Source organism: Plecotus auritus (genome assembly GCF_963455305.1).
Source record: "Plecotus auritus genome assembly, chromosome: 7".
In the NCBI taxonomy this organism is placed as follows: domain Eukaryota; kingdom Metazoa; phylum Chordata; class Mammalia; order Chiroptera; family Vespertilionidae; genus Plecotus; species Plecotus auritus.
In genome coordinates this window covers 164861702-164884761 of record NC_137774.1, presented here as the reverse complement: position 1 = coordinate 164884761, position 23060 = coordinate 164861702, and the positions used below count along the sequence as shown (strand labels likewise).

At 49.6% G+C, this 23060-nt stretch overlaps 1 protein-coding gene across 1 annotated transcript in view; it reads right to left on the bottom strand.

Moving 5' to 3' along the window:
- Positions 1–1664: 1664 nt before the first annotated feature.
- DAP (death associated protein) overlaps positions 1665–23060 on the bottom strand; it is a 50699-nt gene continuing 29303 nt past the window's right edge. Inside the window, exons 3-4 of the mRNA XM_080677682.1 lie at positions 4919–4961; positions 1665–3541 (exon numbers count right to left, since the gene is read on the bottom strand). Coding sequence (XP_080533808.1) covers positions 3428–3541; positions 4919–4961 — 157 coding nt within the window. The 3' untranslated portion in view covers positions 1665–3427. The remainder of the gene's footprint in view (positions 3542–4918; positions 4962–23060) is intronic.

Below are 23060 nucleotides of genomic sequence, written 5' to 3'. Positions count from 1 at the left end.
TTCTTTTTGAAAGCATGGCAGTTGGATTTTTAATATTATTTAGGATTAAAGGGGAAGATGAGAAAACTTGTATTTTCTCGTTATAAGTGCCCCTAATTGAATTTTAGAAAGTCTGTTTGGAAGATGAAGTTAGACGTTAGACAATGTGTTGTGAGGCATGCGGATGCTTCAACCTGGTCAAAGTGAGAACGGATCCCAGATGCTTGGAGGGTCTCGAGAAAAATGAGCAGCCATGAGCTCATGTGATGGTGGTTCATTTCATGTGCCAACTTGGCTGGGCCACGGCACCCAGGTATTTGGTCTGACATTATTCTGGATGTTTCTGTGAGGGTGCTTTGGGTTGACATAGATATTTAAATCAGCGGACTTTGGGTGAACTGCAGTGCCCTCCATAATGTGGGTGCACCTCATCAAATCAGTAGAACAGAGACTGACCTCTCCTGCCCCTGCTCCCGAGTAAGATGCCTTTGGACTTGAACTTCAACACTGGCTCTCCTCTGGGTCTCCAGCCTGCTGGCTGACCCTGTAGATTTTGGACTTGCCAGTTTCCATTATCACCAGGGCCAATTCCTTAAAGCAAATATCTATCTACCTACCTACTATCCACATCCCATTGGTTCGGTTTCTCTGGAGAACCCTGGCTAATACAACTAGAGGAGAAATCCCAAGCACTCAGTTTCTTGGTTAAGCGTCACCACCCACTCACCCTCTGTTTTCCAGGAGCATATGGCTGTAGACGCCTCCTGGGAGGGCTACGCAAGCACTGTTTTCTTGTTTTTGTTTTGTTTTGTCTCGATACTGCAGAGGCCAGCAGGATGCCAGGGCTTGGGGGGAAAAGGTTTACTTTGGGTTTGTAAGAAGCCTTTAAGCAGCACAGCAGCTGTCAAGTTGGAAAAAGCTGCGGAACAGCAGAAGGGGCAGGTGGCAGATGTTCTCAAAATAATTTAAGAACCTGGCTGGGTCTGGCAATGTCTCCCCTCCCCACCCAGACCCTCCCGTAGCCTGCCCTACAGCTGGTTCTCCATGACACGCTGTGGTTTCTGCACCCGGACATACACACGGGCTCACGTGTGCGTCCACACTTAGCTTGTGAAAGGACTGGGACCGACCGAGGATGGGCAGCAGTATCGTTCCGCTTCGGGTGTGTGTGGTGTGCGTGGTGTGCAGGGGAGTCAGCATTCCAGATCCTGACACACCCCAGGTCCTCACCTGACCAATGAGGCACCTCCCAGTACCAGTCTGTGATCTGACTCTGGACCTCAAGGTTGAATAGTTGTGATTATTTTTGCATCCCACTCACAGGGGTTACAGAAGACCTTTGAAGAGAGGCAAATGTCTTGCTTGTCAAAAGCTGCTCACAGCCGCCCCGTACTTCCTGCTAATTGTTCCTCCCTAAGTCTGTTCCCAAAGGCCCATAGCACAGGGCCAGCCGCTAGGTCCAAGCAGGATGTTTTAATCAACTGCCTTAAGCTTTTCCATTTTAGGACATTTTAAAGTAGATGATTAGACTCAAGGTGCCACATGTCCAATAGTCCGACTGTGTGTCTGTGAAACAGTTTGTGAAAATACCCATCATGCATGCATGTTTGTGTTTCTATAGAAACCATCTGGCAACTCTAGTAAAATGTAAGAGAAAAATCTCTGAAATGTAAGCAAAAACAAGCCACGAGAAGAAATGCAGGGGCTTTATTATAATTGGTATTATTCTTGAAGTTAACAATTGGTACTCATTCAGGAAACAGTATGCTTTCAGCAAGCTCACAGATACATGCCAGGTGCAGCTACAAGTACATAAACATGCCCCTTGGGAAACAGCACGACACTCCTGCCTGCAAACCGAGGTATCAACAACGCGTCTACATTTCTGTAGCGGAAGGTGCAAGGGTCTGCGCCGGCCTGACCTGCACTGCCTGCTCTCAGCGCCCTTCTGGGATGCCAGCTCTGGGGGTGGGGGGTGGGGAGCTGCTTGCTCTGTGTGCCCCACGACCATGCTGCCCACAGAGTGTGCCTCTCCAAAGTCAGCCTCCGTGTATACCAACCTCTCAGACTAAGAAATACCAGATGTGATCAGGCGGTACCTTGAAGGTTAGACTCCAGCTTCCGCAAGCCAGTGGGAGGAAACTGACGTGGCCTTCAGAAAGCCAGGCAGGGCTTTTCCCTCAGGGGAGGGCGTGGGTCTGCCTAGGTCTGAGTCACGCCAGCCCTTCGCGGCCCTGGACTGAAAACGGCATCACAAGGCTGGTGGGGGGCACGCTGCTCACAGCGCACTGCTGGCCTGCAGCTAATGCCACTGCTGGCGAGTAGGGCGGCTGGCTGTGCCCTCCCCATGCCTCTGCTCGGGAAGATCTGCAGGAGCCTTTGGCTTTTCAGAAAAGCAGGCACTCCACCCCCGAGCCAGAGAGCAGCCCAGGGCGGCTCTGGGCAGGAAACACACAGAAAGCGGGGCCATCTGACGGGCCCAAGTGAAGGTGGGCCCAGCGAACGTGCACAGGCAGAAGGAATCGGACAGCTGGACCGCTGACACACAGGCTTTTCTAGCTCTAATGGAATGTGCTGTCTCTTGTTCCCAGGGAGACAAGGGCAGGTTCGGTCTGTTCTCTCTGCGCTCACTTCTCTTCCCATGCAGCCTGTGCTCCTGCTGTGTATCCAGAATTGGCTATCTGTCTGCCTGGCCGGTGGCCCTTAGAGGTGATGACACACACTGGCTTGTCTCGACTGCTCTGGCGCAGGCTGCCTTGATGGTGGGCAGTGCTGGACTTGGGACCCACACTGAGATCTCCTCCCAGAGGTACTACCTTTGGGCAAACTACCTGCCCTCTAATTTTTCAGCGAGGTGACTCCTGGGATAACAGAGCCATCTCAGAGATGCAAACTTTTCTTTGGTCCTCCTGAAACTCCTGGTGTCGCCCTGCACAGGGACCCCTGGTCGCACAGGGAGTGACACGCAGGGTTGCTGTGGTCTGTGTTAAGTCTTCCCTGATCTGTCTTTCTGAAACCCACCCCCGTAATGAACACCCTCATTTCTTGTGCTCCCGTAGGAGTGCAGATTTGATTGTCCTAGTACTCAGAAGCATAAAACCAATCTCAACCCGACCCTCCCAAATTTGTGCCCCTTTGTTTTTAAGACCACACGCAAGACTTTTAGTCAATGGCTGAAATAGTTCTAAAGCTAAACTCTGAGCAACTTCAGAGCTCGGCAGGTTCTGCTAATGGCACAGTGCCCCTCACCAAGCAGGACTCCCTGGGAACAAGGTTTGGGGTCTATTTCTAGCTTCGATTCGGAAATGTAAGGCAAAGGAAGGGCGCGTGGCTTTGCCTTAGATTTCCCACTGGAAAAGTGTTTGGAAGAAAATGCAGTTCTCTTTGCCGGGGAAATACCAAATGTCGGGAACCAGGCACAGCTGGGGAGGGCGCTGGGTCCTCGCGGTCACTTGCGAGGCTGCTGGATGTGCTGGGTTCTATGGGACGGGTACTTGTCCATGGAGGCGTGGGGCTTCTGGTGAGCCACCTGGGCGGCCGCGGGGGGGAAGTCCTTGTCGCCCTGTTGGAGACACAGAAGGAAGGTATGGCGTCATCAACACTGACTAGCTGGGTTTGTGCAGGAGCAAGGCCTCAACCCCAAGTCCACCGTGTCCCTGCAGCGTGGGTGATGGACTAGGGCCTGTGGGCAGGCAGGAGCCTGTCCCCTGGCCTGTGAGGGTCCTGAAGCTCCCTGGGGAGCGGAGGGGCACTGAGGCCCACACACCACCCAGAAGGTGAGGATCTGGCTGTCTCTGCCCACACGCCTGAGATCAGGTCACCATCCAACTCATAGGAAACTACATGTGTTTGGGTGTCTTTCTTCTGCTAGAGCTGCTCCTGAATTGTCTGAACTGGGGGCCGGACTAAATCAAATCCAGGCCTTCCAATCAGATTTGCCACCACAGCTGTGAGCCGGGAAGGATACCAAAGGGCAGGGCCGTAAGGTGTGAGACAGCACCTGTCTCCACCTGCCGAACCTTGGAGAAGGTACCGCTGTCTCCAGGGAGGAATCACTGGGTGCCACAGTGCCTGTGAGGCTGCAGCCAGGGCTGCTCCGGCTAACCAACTGGCCGTGGTTGACCAGGCAATTGTGTCTGCATTTAATTTCCTCACATGTAGTAGACGTGCCACTCATCTGTCCCAGCCTCTCAGGACAGCTGTGGTGTGCTGTCCCCAGCAATGACATTTCTTCACACGTCATATGCTAAGTGCTCAGCTGTACTGTGAGCCACGGAACTGTGGGTGGTGTTAGTTAGCGTGTCCTCCTCACAATGGGAGTTAGCTGGTGGGAGGGCTGGAGTTACAGAACACTGGGCTCACCACAAGAGGGCGCTCTTTGTGAAGGGTATGACTAAAGCCCATGTGTTTAGACCAGGGCTTGGCAAGCATTTTCTGTAATATGTCAGGTAGTAGGTATTTTAGGCTTTGCGGGTCATACTCTCTGCCTCAACTATTTGGTGGGCCACTGCAGCATGAAAGCAGCTGCGGCCGCTGCATACATGATGGGCGTGGCTGTGTGCCACAAAAACTTGAAGCACAGACGCAGAAATCTGAATTGCATATAATTTTCACATCATGAATATAGGCTTCTTACTTTGGTTTTTTCAACCATTTAAAAATGTAAAAGCATTCTCAGCTCAGTCTCCCAGAAGCACTTGGCCCGGGGGTAGCTGCGGTCCCTGGCCGAGTCCAAAAGGAAGGGAGACAGGTGAGGAGGAGGAGAGGCAGCTGCTCCCACCCCCGCTGTGTGCTCCACACTGTCACTGTCCCTAGTTCCCCACTATGCGCTCGTGGACAGGAGATCACAGAACACCACTGGCCCCATGGAAGAATGGGGTTAGCAAAGACGAGGGACCGAAAGACCTCACGCTGAGGCCCATGTGATGAAGGCTCTTACCCGGGCGATGACACCGGAGATGTACACGGTGGGTTTAGGCGGGCTGCAAGACAAGAAGGGAGAAGACAATTTAGCAGAAAACTCACAATAGGGGGCTGTGGCAGCGACAACGGGTGGATGAGGTCAGTTTGCGGGGAGGGAATAAGCATGGCTGAGGAGGGAGGAGAAGCGGGAAGGTTATTGCATCACAACCACCACCTTGCTGCTGGGCTCAGGACACCTGTGGAGTCCTCCTGAGTGCGGTCAGGCAGAGCCCAGAGGAAAGCGGATCTTAGCGAACAGCAGGGGAGTCGCTGGAAAGCACTTTCCTTTTGTTCTTTGGTTCGTCCTCAGTCCTCAATTTGTAACTACGGGCAAGCCCAGTGGTTTTAGTTTCAGATTACAAACATAGGGGCTCCCTGAAGCAGTAAGTCAGGGTCACACTGGATGAACTGGAGACTCTAACTAGGAAGCTCCCTGTTCTGTGAGCTGAGGGTCCCCTTCCACAGTCCTCGTGGAGCCCGTGGCTTCCAGCAGCTGCTAAGGGGCAAGACCCAGAGCCAATGCGCTCCTGGCCCCTAGGGGACCCCAAGTAGGTCCTTCCGAAGCTATTGTCAACTTTAACATCTTCTATCCTACTGAGCTCGCCACTGTCACCAAAACTGAGGGGATGGACATAGGGCCAAAGCCATACATGTTCATAGCTGAGAACCAGACAAACCCAAACATGTTAGAATGTAGGAGGAGCCTGAAAGAGGGACGGTTCTGTTCTGATAAGTAATTATGCAGCATCACCTTCCAGTAAGGCCCGGCCATCTGTAGGCACGGCGAGCCAGTGACTACTTCCATCATTGCCAGTTTATGTTGGTTTTGTAACCTACATCAAGCCTCTGAAGGCAGAAACAGAGACACACCCTCCCCCCGCAGCAAGAGCCTGATGAGAAAGTCACCCACAAAGATGAATCTAGTCAGAGGAGATGCGTAATAGAGACCAGCTCCTCTACCCCAAAGGGTGGCTGAGGAAGCTTGGAGATTATACACACACACACACACACACACACACACACACACACCCACACACATATCCTCTGTTTCTCTACATATATATGTTCAATGTATTGTTGAAAAGCAGACAAGCAGAAAAATGTTTAAGTCACTTCTAACTCTATGTTACTATGTGTATGACCCTGATGCACAGAACTGAACTATAAAGAATTGTACCTGAATTAGCAGGTTGTGCTCTGAGAAGGTAGAGCATCTGGCCCCTGGCAGAGGGTTGGCCCTGTTGCAGGCAGGACACCAGCCTGCAGCGCCCACCGCAGTGTCTGTCCCAGCACCTGCTCACCTCTGTGCGCGTGTGCGCGGACCAAGGGTCTCCAGACGTGGGGCCCCACCATGGGGCCCCACACTTCCACCCGGTGGCCTCCTTGGCCTCAGTAAGCCTCAGAGGTGACCCTTACCACTCTGGCCCCGGGCTTCTCCCACGTTAAACACGATGAGGGTGGGTTCTAGGTCTTGACTGAGCATGCCTTGGGAAATGCGTGTGTGGATGGTTATGATCAGAGGTCACAGTAATCCTGCTCCAGCCTGGACATCAGAAAATGCAGGCAGATGCTGCAGCCTCATTTCTGCCCTCTGATGTGCAGTGGCAGGTATGGCATTTACCTTCTTGGCGCCTACTTTAGCATCTCCCCTCAAGCGAGCCCCTCAAGGAGACAGTCACAGCATGATGCTGAACGGCTAGAACACTCTGGACTCTGGGGCTAAAGGAGACCCCCCACCTGCTGCCAGTTCCAGCTTAGTCCCTAAGGGGAGTCAGAGAATGAGGGCAGACCTAAGGGCCACACAGTGATTTTCCTTGCTGACCCCTATCTTACAGAGGCACCCACTGTGACTTGTCAGCACTTAAGCTGCTGAGTTTGGAGGGCATTCTGGATTCCACTCATCAAAGGACAGTGTATCAGAGAAGAGCCTGTTGGACTCGGAGGGAAGGAAATAGTCCTACGGATCCAGCAGGTTGGAGAAGAGGTTCTTGCTGCAAGAGTGCACCATTTCTGTGTTGTTTTTTTAAACAACATCGAAGGATAGTGCTGTTCTTGCAAAGTCTCCTCCAGGCTGGAGGGCAGACTCCAGCCTGTGTTGCTCTGCTACACCACCTTCCTTCAGAGCGCAAGCTCTCCCCTCCCTGCCAAGTGTGCTGCAAACCCCAGCTAGCTCAGCAACTAATTAACATTAAAAAAATTTACCTTTAAGCCATTTTTAATTGTACAATTCAGTGCCATTAAGTACATTCACATTGTTATACAACCATCACCACGACCCATTTCCAGAACTTCATCATCCTCAACAGAAACTACTTAGTAAGCAGTAACTCCCCAGTCCCCCTTCCCTTAAACCCTAATAACTGCTGTTCTACTTTCTGTCCTGAGAATTCAACTAGTCTAGTACCCCATGTAAGTGGAATCATACAGTCTTTCTCTTTTTGTGACTGGCTATTTCACTGAACATTATGTCTTCGAGGTTCATCCATGTTGTAGCATGACAGAATTTCCTTGCTTTTTAAAGGCTGAGTGGTATTCCATTGTGTGGACAGACCACATTTTGTTTATCCATTCATCTGTGATGGATTCTTAAGTTGTTTCTCCCTTTGGACTATTAATGCTGCTATGGCCATGGGTGTACCATTATCTGAGACCCTGCTTCCAATTCTTCCGTGTGGACACTCAGAAGTGGAGTTGCTGGGCCATGTGTTAATCCTGCGTTTAACCCGGGGAGCCACCGTGCTGATTTCCACGGCAACATTTCAGAATCCCACCAGGAATGCACACGGTTCCAGGGTCTCACACCTCACCAACACTTGCTATTGTCTGTTTTTTTTGATGGTATTCATGCTAATGCGTGAGTGGTGTCTCACTATGGTTTAGATTTAGCAGATAATTTTAAGAATAAGCTTCTCTGCATCAAGAAATAATGAATATCAATCTGTACTGAGCATTCATTCAAGGTCTTTGTGACACGAACTGCTCCCATCCCCCAACAAAGTCTTCTCTTTTCTAAAACTGGAAAGGCCACACTCGATGGTGAGGACGCAGGGCAGCCGCCTCCTGTAACACTCGCCTGCACTGCCTGTACCACACAGCCTCACGCTGACGAAGCATGCACTGCATGCTCGTTCCATCCAGCTTGGCCCTGAGCTCACTGCCTTTTCCACCTACAGTTAATAGCATCTCAAATTGGTAAACGTTTATTACATCTATAGAGGAAAAACTCTCCCTCAACTCCTTGAGCTATGGTAGCTTAAACCAAAATTCACAAACAAGAAACCCTGGTAAAGCGTCTGCTTGCAAAACCATGTTTGCAAAAACATGCGTATTTTAAATTCAATTAGGGTTCCATGCAAAGCATAACCTACATTTCCAAGATTCTAGAAACTGTGATCACGGCTCTGAGGATTTATTTAATCTGATGGAAATAATTCTGACAGCTGTTGTTTTGAAGATGCAACATGACTTTCTTGCAGGAGACAGAGACACTGAAAAGTATCACTCTTGCCTTCCCACATCCTCAGGCCTCCTCAGTTTTAAAATCCACACTTATTTGAAATTGAAGAAACTGCAAGTGAGGCAGGATTAGTGGGGGCCAGAGCCCGGATAACACCTCCTATACATCAGCAGAAACTGTAGCTCCCACACATGGCCCGTTGGCCCGAGAGTTTGATGCACGTAGGTTGTCAGGGTAGCTGTGAGGGAACACACCCAAGTCTTACCAGTGTCACCTCTCCTGAACAAAACTTTCCTATTATTTATTTTCCTTGACGGATAAGGTGTATGCCTTATACGCATTCCAGACAGGCAGAACTGAAATGCCAGAAAATGCTTTGTGAATGGGTGACCCCAGGGAATGCTGACACCTCAGGACCAGTTTGGTGATCTCATCTTTAAATGAAAGTCCTCAGGGCTGAGAAACGCAATTCATATTTATAAAACTCCCCGAACTCTAAAACAGCGATTATTGAAATATCTGTCAACGTATTTTATTCAACTCAACTTACCTAAAACACTACCAGTCCAATGTGTAATCACCAGGAAAATCATTGAGATCATAGTACTTGACATCTTCGTGTGCCCTAAGACTTCATACCTGGACTGTCGGTGCAGGTCCCGGGCGAACGTGATGCTCTCTGCCCAGCTCTGAGCAGTCTCAATTGACCTTGGCAGCCCAGCTTCCCTCCCATGTGGTCATCGGTAGCACTGAGGCACCCAGAAAGGCTACATGGGGACCTGGGAGGAGGTTATCATGGGGCACGCCCTCCCCTCCTGGTAAGAAAGCACCTGAGTACTCAGAAGGGATTTCCCTCTAAAAATCTCCCTAAAAGTCCAAGTTGCCTGTGAGTCACGGAGCGGCTCTCATACACATTCAGGCCCAGAGAACTGTGTCAGAGTCTCGATTTCCTTTTCCAACAAGCAGGTCACAGTTCTGTGAGAAGGCGCCCTTCCTCCTGATGTCCAATGACAGAGGCACCCCATTTAACCGGCAGCCTAATACCCAGGGACACTGCACTGCCCCCAGACCACGCGGCCTTCGGGGAATCTGTGCAGGGCCACAAGGAGATGGGGAGGCACCCTGATTCCCCCAAATCCAGCCCCACTCATGGAAACACAGTGCACCCCGCCACTGACAGGATGAAGGGCTTCCCTGTACCTGGAGGAGCCACAATGCCACCCACTGGCTGACAGTGCTGGCCCAGCCCGTCCTGTGGCCAGGGAGAGAGCGAGGGCAGCACAGCCTCTGTCCTCAGAATCGGGGTTAAAATTTTAAGGTGGGATGATGCTAGGAAAGCATCAGGCAGGTGCTCTGCTAAATACACTTGGGGGGCCTAATACATAGAGGGGAGCCAACACATCTGGGGAGGTGACGTTTAAGCTGAGGTCCATGTGTGCAGGTACATGCACCTGTGCACACAGTGTGACAGGAAGGGGGACACAATGCCAGGGCCCCGTGCACCAAAGGAAGAGGTGCGATTTAATTTGCTTTTGTTAGCACAAAGTCAGTGAGGTCTAAGTGGGGGTGGGACCTTCTCTTACAATGATGGGGTGGGCGATTTGGGGTGCGGCCCGCTCCCATGAGGAACACCTGGGAAAAACCACCCTTTTGCCAAACCCCCTAAGAAAGGACAGAGCTGTATGGCAACATAGAAGCAGATTCTGCTCTAAACCTGTGGCTTTGTGTTTCCATGGAATTCACGGGAGAATATATTCCCACCTGTGGTGATTTTAAATACATTTCCTAGTGAATAGATGAAAAACAAATCCTTTCTAGCCATTTTAGTTCTTGCAATAGCTTTCCGGCGTGGTGTTCATTTATTTGGGTTATTAATTTTCCAGACACGGAAATAATAATTAGCGTGGCTGGTGACCAGAGGGGAACATCTTACTCGACTGCACCTAACGTTTCTTTGCAATGTCATTCTCCCAAGTTTGGCAGTCAAGGTTCTCTTTTCCAGCTGATTCCAGAGGCTGAGGACTCCCACAAGATGGCACTGCGGGCCCTTGTACAGGGCGCTCAGGCTGGCCAGGCTCAGCCAGGCCGAGGACAGTGAGAGCCCACGTCCTGGGCAGAGGCTACTGGCACCTCAGGACAAGAATGTCCCCCTTTCCCCTAAGAAATATGTACTTCTCCAGTGAGTCTGACTAAAGGAAAGTAAAACACAACCTAAGTGCTTTACATTCTAATTCCGAGAGGAAATAATCTGGACCCCAGTTCCCTCTAGATTTGGGATACGGAGTTTATAGTGGTTCTGTTAAAGGGCATATGCAGGCTCTCCTGGGGGAGAGCCTTCGAGGTTGTGTTCATACTGGTCTTGTAACGAAGGACTGAACCTCAATCGTCAGCGTCAGCGGTGGCAGTGGCTTTTTCTGCTCCCTTATTCTGACCTAATGACCCGAGGCTGCCATGACTTCAGGACAAAACCTTTGTCCAGGCTATCAGAGTCCCTTCCAGAGACGAGAGGCCTCTCTGAGCCTCAGTGTCTGTCTGTAAAATGGGAACAATCCCTATTTCATGGAGCAGTTGACATTCAGAGAGGCTCCTAGGCTCTGCCTCAGAAGTGCCTGCTCACAGCTCCTTACGCAGGGAAACCCTCTGTTCTCCCACACAGCCCGAGAACACTGTGCACGGTTATCAGACAACCTGTGCAACGATCATACATGTATTAGAAGTTCTAAATGTTACTTCATTTCAGTAACATTTACACTTAAAACTATCCCATCTTTGATTCTGAGCACATTTGTTTTAGTGTCTTCCTTTTGAATTTCAATTAAAAGAAAGTGCCAATGAATAGTTAATGCTGACCAGACAGGTGCTAAAATATCAGAGTATTTATTATGTATATTGTGAAACCAGATCTAGTGGGCATCTTTGGGGTCAAGGGTCATGTTTTATAAGGGGGTGATTTTGGGGAGGAGGGTGTCCATGGTTCAAAGTACAAAGGACATATTTTCTAGGAGGACATGTATTAGAGCTTTAAGAAAGGAAAATGTATACATAGAAAAAAATCTGACAAGACAACTGCTAGCAGAATTCCTATTAAAAAGAAGTACACGATAATATCCAATAAAATAGCAGACACCAAAAACAGATGTGGTCTGGGCCTACTTCTGTCTCTGGAAGTCCAGGTGGCTGACCTGAAGTGGGACCAGCGTCACCAGGATGGGTGGTGGAGAATCCAGAAATCAGAGGAGGTGCCAGATTTGATTTGCTCTCGAGGACTTTTAGGGGGCCTTTCTTAGGGAGCTTTGCATCCAGCAAAAGTCAAAAGTCCTGGGAAGACTAAACGCAGCTTAGGTTAAAGTCAAGTACCTGGAGTGACTGACAAGAGCGTCCGGACTTCCCTGTTGCTGGAGTCACCAGTGATTATATTCTTAATCCACCCTCCAAACTCATGGCAGGGAGGACTGGGCGGGCTGACAGCCACAGTCCCTTCCCAGCCAGGCAGTCAATTCTGTGACCCTCCTCAGACCACACCATGCCTTCGGGCCTTTTCGGGAATTAACAGAAAAAGAAGAGCCATGTCAGGTATGTAGAAAACGAACTCCACTACCAATTCTGCTTACTTTTTAAACCAGCTAGTGTGGTAGGATGACTTCCATTCAACCTGAGAGCCCCCCCTCACCTCATCCCCCCCCCCCCCCACCCCCATGTGTGAGGCCCACAGCACATACAAGGTGAGACTCAGGAGAGAACTCTGAGGGGTTAGCATGGGCATTGCAGCAGCTTTACCCAGGCCACCTCCACATTTGCTGGAAGTGGTTATTACACTTGTAAAAACGGGGGCAGAGAAGCACTTCCCTATACCTGGAGGGTGGCTTCCCTCCGTGACCTGAGGCCGCACTCCAGTACCACAGGTGCACCGAGTTGGGGCTTAGGGAAGGACTGAACCCCAGCGACTGGGGCTTCCCCTACCAGGCCAAGGTGCATCACAGCCACAGAGAGGGCGGCCAGGAGGAGACAGCCTGCTGATCTCTCAGCAGGCTGGACGTGACATGCTTTGAAGGATGTTAGGGCTAAATGTAAACTTAATGTCTAAGAAATCAAAGGAGAGCCACAATTTCATGATTTCTCACTTTGCCCTAGCCCTCAGACCAGGGCCTCTCTCCTTCCACCCTGATGGGCAAGTCTGCATGAAGTGTGAGAATAGCATGGCGACATTTCAGAGGAGTGTGAGGCCTTCAGGGTTACCGATCAACAGGTATGCACCACAACAAGTGTAAATGATTTAGATGCCAGCTGAGGTTGGGGGAAAGGAGGAAATGGGCCTTTTTCTTTCTTTTAACACCTGCTGGCCCAGCAGGGAGTGGTTTGTTAGCTGGGAGGGAAAATGATCTCAGTTAGAGAGCTGATTCTGGCACAGCTAAGATCCAAGCAGCACAAATACCCGGGGCATGGCGGGTCCATATAAGTGGATTTTTGCATGTCAACACCGTGCCCATGCCTGTGCACTGAATAAATATTTACTGAGCAACCACCAGTGCCAGCCACAGGGCTGGGTACTGGAGACCCGGTGTGATCAACCAGAAGGGAACGCCCTCCTGGGAACTAAGGGCACAGGGCGCTGGGCTCTGCAGGGTGGATGGGGTACTCATGACAGACTTGATGTCCTTGCTAATGGACCCAGGGCCCTTGTTTCCCAGGTCACATGCTGTAGGAAACATAACCCCATTGTTTTGCATTTTGTTACCCAGAACCGGAAAACACTGCCTGACAAACAGAAGTCCTTGTGTGGACAAGGGGAAGAATACTGGAAACCAGAACTATTCCAGAAAATCCACACCCCGGGCCCCTGCTCTGGAGGAGTGGGTATCAGTGGCCTGGGTTATAGCAGCTGATGACTGAGCGGTCACCTTGGAGACCGAAGGAAGGACCCTAAGGAACAGTAACACCCAGGAGGAAACCTAGGAAGGTGAGAGGCACAGAGTCTGCCTGGGGCACGTGGGTGCACGTTCTCCCCTTGCTAGGAGGCTTCCCTAGGAAACCAAGAGTGCAGTATTTCAAACGAGGTATGTGAACAAAGCACCCAGGTAAAATCGTCAGCATCTGTGCTGCCTGTTTCAGAGAGGCAGGTGGCAATGGAATGGGGGCACTAACTCGGGAACAATCTTAAAAGAAGTTCTATCATGAATCCCAAACAGGACTTCTTCTTAAGCTCAAGGTGCAATCTGTTTCTTTTCCTCAGCATTTGCTGCAAAAAGATGCTCATCTGAATATAAAGACAAACCCAGCATCTGTAGGTTTAGTAACAGGGCTGTGAGGGAGTCCTAAAATGAGAATCGGTGACATAAGTACAAACACTCTGTACTGCAGTCTTCAACAATAACTGCAACAGCAGATGGCATCGTATTTGTCTTCCTGTCCTTTCCTGGCGGCAAAAAACAGCCAACCCCTGATGCCTCTTCTTTGACCAGTTACCCCGTGTAATTACTAACAGTGCCTCCTTTCACTCTCAAAAGCACACCGGCTTACATACGCTGACCTAATGGCACTGTCACTCCTGTGAGACACAGACTTCTAGAATGATCCCCAACGTTCTTGGGGCTCCAGGAGCTTCATCTTGCAGAGAAGAAATGCTGGTCCTCTCTCTGCCTGTAAGCCTCGAGCTTGGCCAGTCGGTAAACACCAGTCCAGAGGGAGCTCACGTGTTATCTTTTCATTGCTTTCCCTGACCCTGTGGCCTGAACTGACTTTCCCAGCTGTATTTCCACAAGAACTTCCCATTTATCACACTACGGTGCAGGCTCTTACACACCTAGCTCCCCTTCAAGGTCAAGGTCAATGATTGAATTTGTTGTGTCCCCAGCACCTGGCATAGTGTCTGGAACACTGAGAGACTCAACAGGTGCCATCAGCACCAAATGAGCGTCAGCAGCACAGTCTGTGCAGGGAGGAAATGAACCCGGATGATTAACTGGGATTGTTTGTGGCACGTAACTCCTTGTGCACGGAGAGCCTCAAGGCTTGCAGAGGAGCCATCCGAGATATGTGGATTAATCTCTGTTACCTGCAATCTGGCTGAGCAGGATCTGCCCATAATGGGAGATAACCAAGCAAATGGGCTCGTGCTCCAGCGTGAGCCAGACTGAACTTGAAGACTAGCAAACAGTTTTTCTCTCCGTTATGAGAGAGGTCAGGCTAAGAGGTACTTTCTCAGATCATCTCAATTCAAACTTGAGAATGATGATGGAACCACGAACAGAATCTTAAATGATAAGGATAAAGAGAGGGAGTGTCTTGTAAGACCACTTCTGAGAGTCTGAATTAATAAATTTAATAGGAAAAAAAACCCCATCAACATTCCCATCTTCCTGGCAATTCCTGAAGCTACCAATAAGGGCTGGATTTCTTTGCAGGACTCTTGCCATATTTTCCAAACAATGTGGAATGGGCCCAGCTGGTGTGGCTCAGTAGTTGAGCCTTGACTCATGAACCAGGAGGTCGAGGTTCGATTTCTGGTCAGGGCACATGCCAGGGGCTCCATCCCTGGTAGGGGACATGCAGGAGGCAGCTGATTGACTCTCTCTCATCATTGATGTTTCTCTCTCTCTCTCTCTTCTTTTCCCTTCCTCTCTCTGAAAATCAATGAAAACATAGAAAAAATCTGGAATGGTTCAAAAAGTACAGGTGATCAGACTGAGGCCCAGGCTCAAAAGCAGTCAACCTGGTGAAGAAACCAGTATCCTTTTTTGTAAAGTGTGACTTCACTCATGACAAAAAAACCAATGCAAAGCAAATGGGAACTTAATGTTCAAGGCATTTTCTCTGGAGCTTGGAGAAGATAAAGATTATGCAGCCACTCTGCCCACCTCAACACGGACAGTTTACCATGCTAGATTCTCCAACACCTGAAGGATCCAGGCCTTTAATTAGAACCTTACTTCTCCTTATCAATGGCCACCCAGGAGTCCCGGCTTTGGTCATCTGCACGTTGAGTGTTAGCAAAGAGAGCTGCTTCCGCTCCCTTCCACTTAACTCAGGCACCTAAGAGCACATGCTAAGAGGACAGGGCTGGTGAGGACTCACTCCAGGGCAGCAGGCCACACTCACAGAGAAGAGCGCTCTCCAAGCAGGGCCATCACCTGTTTTGATGATGTAGGATATGTTTCCCTTTAGAAATGATATGAATGATGCTTAGGGTTCTATACTGTCTCCTAATCCATGCAAACCAGTGTGGGACACCAGATGCCAGGTCTGCGTCTCAGGGCTGGCTGGTTTCCACAGTCTTGCAGGCCCTGGGCATGGGCAGGGGAAGGAAGTGCCGGCCCCAGTGGGCTGGTCAGTTTGCTGTGTGCCAGGAACTCCACACCTGGGAAGAGTTGTGTGGGATTCTGTTTTAGAGTTCAGGAAGCATCACGGGAAGAGTAGCCCAGGGAAGTTAGTTCTAAAAGGACTCTTTTCTCTTACAATCCAAAAAAATATCACAAAGGATCCATAAGAGATGAAAAAATTATTAAACTATGAAGACACTGCTATAAAAATCAGGGGTGGGGAACCTTTTTTCTGCCAAGGGCCACTTGGATATTTATAATACCATTTTTGGGCCTTACAAAATTATCGACTTAAAAATTAGCCTGCTATACTTGGCCTAACATTTAATTAACTCACCCCTAATGCCTTGGCAGGGCCAGACCAAATGATTTCGTGAGACTTCTATGGCCCGCAGGCTGGGCATTCCCCACCCCTGCTATACATATACAGTGTTAATTCAATAATTCATAATGGACCGGTACAAGATTTCTAAGGCTCATAAAATACTGCTGGCTTTGGCGGCAGTTAGCTTCCTGGGTGTGTGCTAAATGTTCCTTTACAGGGAAGCCTGGGTGTGGGGGTACTAGGGAGCCTGTGGAGCCCTGGTGGAGGATAGAGCAGGGCCCTGTAGTGCGATGGGCCAGGCACTGGCTTGTCTCTGGGAGGGAGGAGGCAGGGAGGGGTTCCGCAGCACCCCAAGGCTTCTGGCCAGGTGCCAGGACAGTGATCAGCAGTCACAAGGTGTGGCAACCTCTCATCTGAACCCACTAACAGAACAGCTTGTTCCTCAAACTCTGGGCCAGCGTGGTGACATTGACCTTCACATGGGCCTGGTGCCTCAGCATTTCCATGAGAACCCTGATTTCTTATCTGGAACCCTTGGGTTTCCGAATTCAGATTTTCTCAAGTTTTTTAAAGGCAACATGTTGCATAAATCATGTATAATGGACACCCCTGGAGGGGTGTGGGGCAGCACCCCATATTCAAACCCATTAATAATCTCTACAACAAAGTGTATGGAGATGACACTAAGCAGGATAAATAAGCACTATAAATAGCCTCACATCAGTCCAGTTTTTGCCAGGTTATGGGTTTTAGTGTGAAAATATGAAAACCTTTGCAGCTTTCCCAGCCCTCTGGACTGGGCATGGCTTGCCCCGCGGGCACCCTCTGCTTCCGCCTCCCTGAGGGTCTGACTACTGCTCCATCTGCACCAAGAAAGAAATAGATTTGAACCAAACAGGACAGCATAGCTGTCAAGGGGTAAGCAGAGTGCTAGGCATTACTCTGGGATTATACAGAGAAGCTGTGGTCAGCTCTATATATTTATCCGTACAAAGGAGAATTTGATTCATGCATTTAGGCAAAACCATTGGCAAGACAAAATAAAACAGGGAATTTCTCCCCAATGCTGGCTGCCTGCCCAGCCTCTCTGGGTTGAGAGAACTGTGTGCTAATTGCCATGTCTTACATTTGCAGGCCCTCCCCTGATTTCAGAGCCCACTGGTCCAAGTTCCAGCGACCTCAGTGAAGTGTGCAGGGCGGGCAGCACACAGGTGAGGAAGGCCAGGTCGCCTGTGGTCATGGGGCTGGGAGGAAGTGGAGTCAGGACAAGATCCTGGGTTCTCAAATTCTCTGGCAACTGTCCCTCCTTACACCTGCCAAGTGCACAATCCTCAGGACTGTGGCCCCAAATACATTCTGCCCAACTCTCGTCCTGCAAGATGACTCGAGTAACCTTGCTCAAATGAGTTTTGAAACACTGCTTCCTGTATCTTCCTCCCGGAGATGTACATGCCCCTCAGTGTACTAGGACCCTGATGACCTAAGGAAACCAGATTAGCTTCGCTTAACCCATGTTTCCTAAGTGCATTTGTACCTGGAACCCTTTGGCCAGTACTGCCACAGCACCCACACATTCTAGGGCACTGATTTTCCCAGTTTCAATTGTGTTCCAGATTTCCCGTCCAGTTGAAAGCAGCTTATCCATTTGGAAAGAGTTTTACCCCGAGGGCTGAAAGAAATCACAATGAGCTATCAGGAGACCCATGTCCAGGGAATCCATTTTTCCACCCTCCTCTTCTACCTCCGCAGTCCCCTCGGAGCCTCCGGGTCCACAGCCTGCACTCGCCCCACTGCTGTGAGCAAGGTGGTGACACAGTCCACGCCTTGTCATTCGTGGTGAAGCAGGAGCACCCACTGAAGGTCGAATGCCTTCATCAGGAGGCAGGACCTGTGCCAGCCTGGTGGACCATGGGCATTTCTGACGGAGAAAGGGGAACTCAACTTTGGTCTGAGGCTCTCACGTTCTTTTCCAACCCAGTTTAACCTTTCATGAGGAAGTTCATGAAGGAGGGAGGCAGCTTTATAAATAAAGTGAACTCTGATTTCTGTGGAATTATTTGATGTACCTACGTATTGGGAAATTCTACAAATGATGAAACCCTCGGTCAGGTGAAGGAGCTGGATTGTGTGTTGTGGTGGAACTTAGTTCCATGAGCCCTAACACAGTGACATTCATTTGGGCAATTATTACTCTTAAAGCCCTGTGAGGTTCCTGGAAGCTAAGCATTTCTCAAATGTGTAATCAGGTGTGACGGGAGCCACCGCAGTGACCTCCAATTCTGGACTAGGAATTGAGGTGAGCTCCTGAACACACTGTGCCTTAATATTCCATGACATCCAGAGCTAGCCACTCACAGCGCTTGAGGATTCCTTCTAGTTCTAGGTCTTTAATGTAAAATAAGGAGGTAAGGAGTAATAACAAGCATACTCTAATAAGAGCTAACAGTTTTCTCTTACTCTGCCAGGAGCTATTCTAGGTGCTGGAGACACATGGACTCATGTAATATTCACGACAGCCTGATCATCGCTTTACAGATGAGGAAGGACACTGAGGCACTGAGAGGTTTAATAAGCTGCACATGGCTACACAACTAGCAAGGGGGAGCTAGGATCCAAACTCACAAGTCTGGGCCTCTAACAGTAGCTCATGCTTTTTAAAGTCCAAACCATTATGGCTATGGCACAATTGTGTGAATTTACCCAAATGTTTGATTTATAAGAAAATCAGACATAGACAGACAAACAGACAGACTTGTTGAGAATAACTCACTTTACTAATCAATGATCAGCTAGGAGGGATTTCTTGTAACAGTGTGTGAGACAAAATTATGAGGGGATCTTTATCAAATACACACTTTTACTAACTTAAAAACAGTACCCAGGGTCATGACATGCTAGTCTGAATTTCATACATTAAGTTGCACCTAAGAGGTTGACAGGCATGTGCATGCAAACCCCACACCATAGGTGAGAGAACAGGTGTGGAGAAAGCAGGTGAGGTTAGTGGTCAGTGTGCCAGGGAACCCCGACGCACGTAGAGCATTCTGGCTCTTCAAGATCAATGCAAACCTCCCTGTCTTCCCCTAACTACACAACCGTGGCCAAGTGATTTCTCCTTTCTGACCTGGATAGCCCAACTCTAAGATGCAAGGAGGGCAGGCTAAGTCCAAAAACCCACACGGAGAAGTCAGAGGGATCGGCTTTAAGAGAAGCCAGTGGTCTGTCTTCAAAGCAGCCAACGTGTCTGCACAAGTCTGAGGCATCTGGGGCCCAATGTGAAACAAGTGATGAGAATTTCATTGAAGGCCTACACTTAGGCAGAGCTGTTACAGGGAAGGACCGGTTGCTGAAGGCGTGGGTACAGCAGGGGGGATGGGCAGGGCCAGAGGTTTTGGCTGGGAGCTGGAAGATGAGAAGTTAGCTGAGCACAGATGGGCATCTGTCTAGTGGAATTTCAAAACAAGTGAGCACCAGACACATGCAGGGCGGGGGGGGGGGGGAGTGGCGGGGGGGGGGGGGCGGGGAGTGTGAGTGGGGGGAGGGGCCATGGAGAAGGGACCCAGGCAGTTTCTGTCTTCTAAAAAGCAGCACACTGGGTTGCACCTGAACAATTTCAGGTTTAATATTCAAAATACTTAACATGGCACCCAGCACTGATCAAAGTGGGGGAGAATTCTGGTGGCATATGGCACTGGTGGCACCAGCCCCTCACAGCCCCTTCTCTCTTGGGGTAAATTCTCCATGAATCGCACCAGTCTGGTGCCATCGCTACCTTGAGCCATCGCTGCCGCCAAAGGGCTCCAATTCTTTAGTTCTAAGAGCTGGATGTCACCTCAATAGCTGAATCATTCTTTAACAGCACAAAGGAATTCCATGGGGGATGCCAACTGGAGCATGGCTGTCACCCATGGGGGTTAGCAGGTAGATGATAAAAGGCATGGCCAAAACACAGAGAGGCCTGGGGCAGGCAAGGTCAGATTACAACTTTAAGGAGGAAAAGTTTAATCTTACTTAGGAAATCTTCTGTACTCTGAAACTGCTTAAAATATTTCCTACTGAATGGCTTTCCCACATTTTGACCATGAGCTACAATGAAAACTTGGGACATTTAACAGTGACTCAGTGCACGCACACTGATACACAGATACACCTAGAACAAACAATTCTGACTCTTACCCTGGTACCCCTGCAATATTTTCTGCTTGATCCTATTCCATTAAAAAATAATGCTGGTATCTATCCATTGAACCGACTTTATGACCCATCAATGGGCCACAACGTACAGTTTGGAAAACTCTAGCCCTAACCCTAACGCTAACCCTAACCCTAAGAAAACAGTAAACTTTCCTGAGCCTCATTTCTCTCTGTGATCATAAACAAGGCATGAAAGTCACCATCGGGTCCCGCAGGTAAACTCCTACACTGCAGGTCAGTTCCTGGAGGGGTCTGGAGACAAACAGCTAATGCTCTGATCTTGATCAGATGTCCTCTGAGCAGATATGCAGGGCACTGGAGGGTGCCTGGTGTCTGTTATTGGGTGAATAATTTTTCAAAGGACTAAAACCTTCTTTAGTCGGATTTGACTAATTTGAAGTTTATGTTCATTAGGAGAAAGGAGAAAATAAACAACATAAATATGGTAGGAAGTATATTAGAACCGCTTAAGAAAATAAGTTTTTGGGAAGAAACCCAAAACACTCTACAATGAAAATTATTGGTACAATAATTTTTACTTTTGCATTAAACCATGTCTTCTCTCTCAGGAATTTCAGTGATTTCACTCTAGTTAGATAAGTCTGACGTACAGTGTGGTCATGGAAGTAACAATACATCTCTTTATAAATATATTATAATCTGGAATTTTAAAAAGCGTATCACACTACCATTCACTAGAATGAAGACAAACTGAAATTCTACTGCATGAGTTTATACTTTACTAGAGGCCCGGTGCACAAAATTCTTCTCACAATCTGGGACTGCTGGCTCCTAACCACTCGCCTGCCTAACAGCCTGATCGCCCCCTAACTGTTCCCCTGCTGGCCTGATCACCCCCTAACTGCTCCCCTGCCGCTCTAATCGCCCCCAACTGATCTCCCCGGCTGGCTATCTTGTAGCGCCATCTTGTGATGACGTCGCGCATGACACCACCTAGGCTTTTATTATATAGGATAAGTGCTTTTAGGTTTGCTATTCAGAATATGTACACACATTCCTGTAACAAGCCAGGAAGTACTTGGGGTGGCAGACAGCAAATAAAAAGTCCAATTTCACAGGATCCACAACAGTCTGGTTAAGACAGTGTCACTGTTGCCCAGGATACAAGACCCAGACAGAATGTACTGCCAGAGAGGCCTGGGGTGAAAGGTAACATGCTGAAGGTACTCCACCACTGCAGGGGTCACCGCCACCTCCTCAGCCAGGTGTGCTCATGACCTCCCTGCTGCACTGCGCAGAGGGCTGCAAATGGCTTTGGCAAATGCTGGGTTACAAGGGGTTGTGTGGCTTTCTCTGAAGCATGGCCTCCCTGGCGAGGTCACAGGTTGCACTGGGAACTCCCAGGAGGGGACCGCAGGAGAACACTTGCCTGACTTCTCTGACCACAGGACTCTTTTTTGGAGAGTACTTCATAGGCCTGCTAAGAGGCAGGCTTAAAAAGCTCCCATATCTCACCATAGCATTGAACATGCGGCCAATGTAAAATAAGCTGACATTTAGCTACTCGCAACATGCCCCAGAGGAGGCCCTCAAAGGGAAGAGCGGCCGTCTGGGCTAAACACAATTTATCAATGTCTCTCTCGCAGACTTTAGGGCAGTAGCTCAACGTGTGGGCCCCACGCAGCAGCCTCAATTCACCCAGGAACTGGCTGGAAATGCACACTCTTGGGCCCACCCCAGACCTGCTCACCCAAAATCAATAGGGACCAGCCTCTAGGAGATGCTGACCTGGTAATGAGGGCTGAGAATGAGCTGCACTCCAAGGTCGCAGTGCCTGGGGGAGAGGGGCAGCCCACCTGGGGTCCAGCCACCTCCACCTTCTGAACCAGATTAGGGAAAAATCACTACCACATGCTGAGGCGACGAGGACAGACAAGGGAACAGTTTTAATCTGCATTCACTCACTCACACAGACACACACGAGCGTGCGTGCACACACTGTAGAAACTATCTCCCTTCCTCCGCTCACGCCCATCTGAAATGACTGGTCCTGAGGCGCTAGGTGGAGCAGAGCTGGTATCCCTGAGCACCTGCACTGGCCAGGCACATGCAGAAGCCTTAACCAGCCTCTAGTACATTCACTCCTCTAAACAAGATATTGCTGTCCCATCTCTAGGATGGGAAACTGAGGCTCAGGGTGTTGCAGGTATGTGGCCAAAGCCAGAGTGGCTCTGGGCCTTACCTTGTGTAAGTCGGTATCCTTTCAGTCTCTGAGGGATTATTTTTACCCCTACTGTATTCCAAGAAGCTCAGGCTCTAAGAATTTATGTTTTTTCCACAAACAGGCAGCATGTACAAAGCTGGACTGAAACCCAAGGTTTCTGCCCCCCAACTCTGTGCTCCCTGCACCCCGTCCCACTGCAGAGGTGAGGTGAGGCCGAGCGCCCCCAGGTGCTGTCCCTGAGCCAATGGAGCAGAGGAGCAGATGAGTGGCAAAGCAGAGAGAGGTCTGCGGGCTGAGCATTAGGAACAGGCATCCTGGAGGGGAAGCTGCCTCCTCTGCCGTGTGTGCTCTCATTACATTGGAAAGGGCAAAGGGGGATCAGGAGTGGCAGCCATGCAGACCTGCAGTGAATCACTTCCGCCAATTCATGTGTTCTTTCCACCCTGGAGGGGCATGTGGGTTTAGACATGTGAGAATCATGCTGGAATCCAGACCCTGAAATGTGATTGATTGGATGCAGTGGAAAAATCAGTAAAACCGGCACACGTTTAGACATGGCTCTAAGAGGAATAGGAAAAGGATTCTTAACCCAAGAGGCAGAATCAGAAATCACGGCTCCCATGAACTAGGCGACGGAAGAAA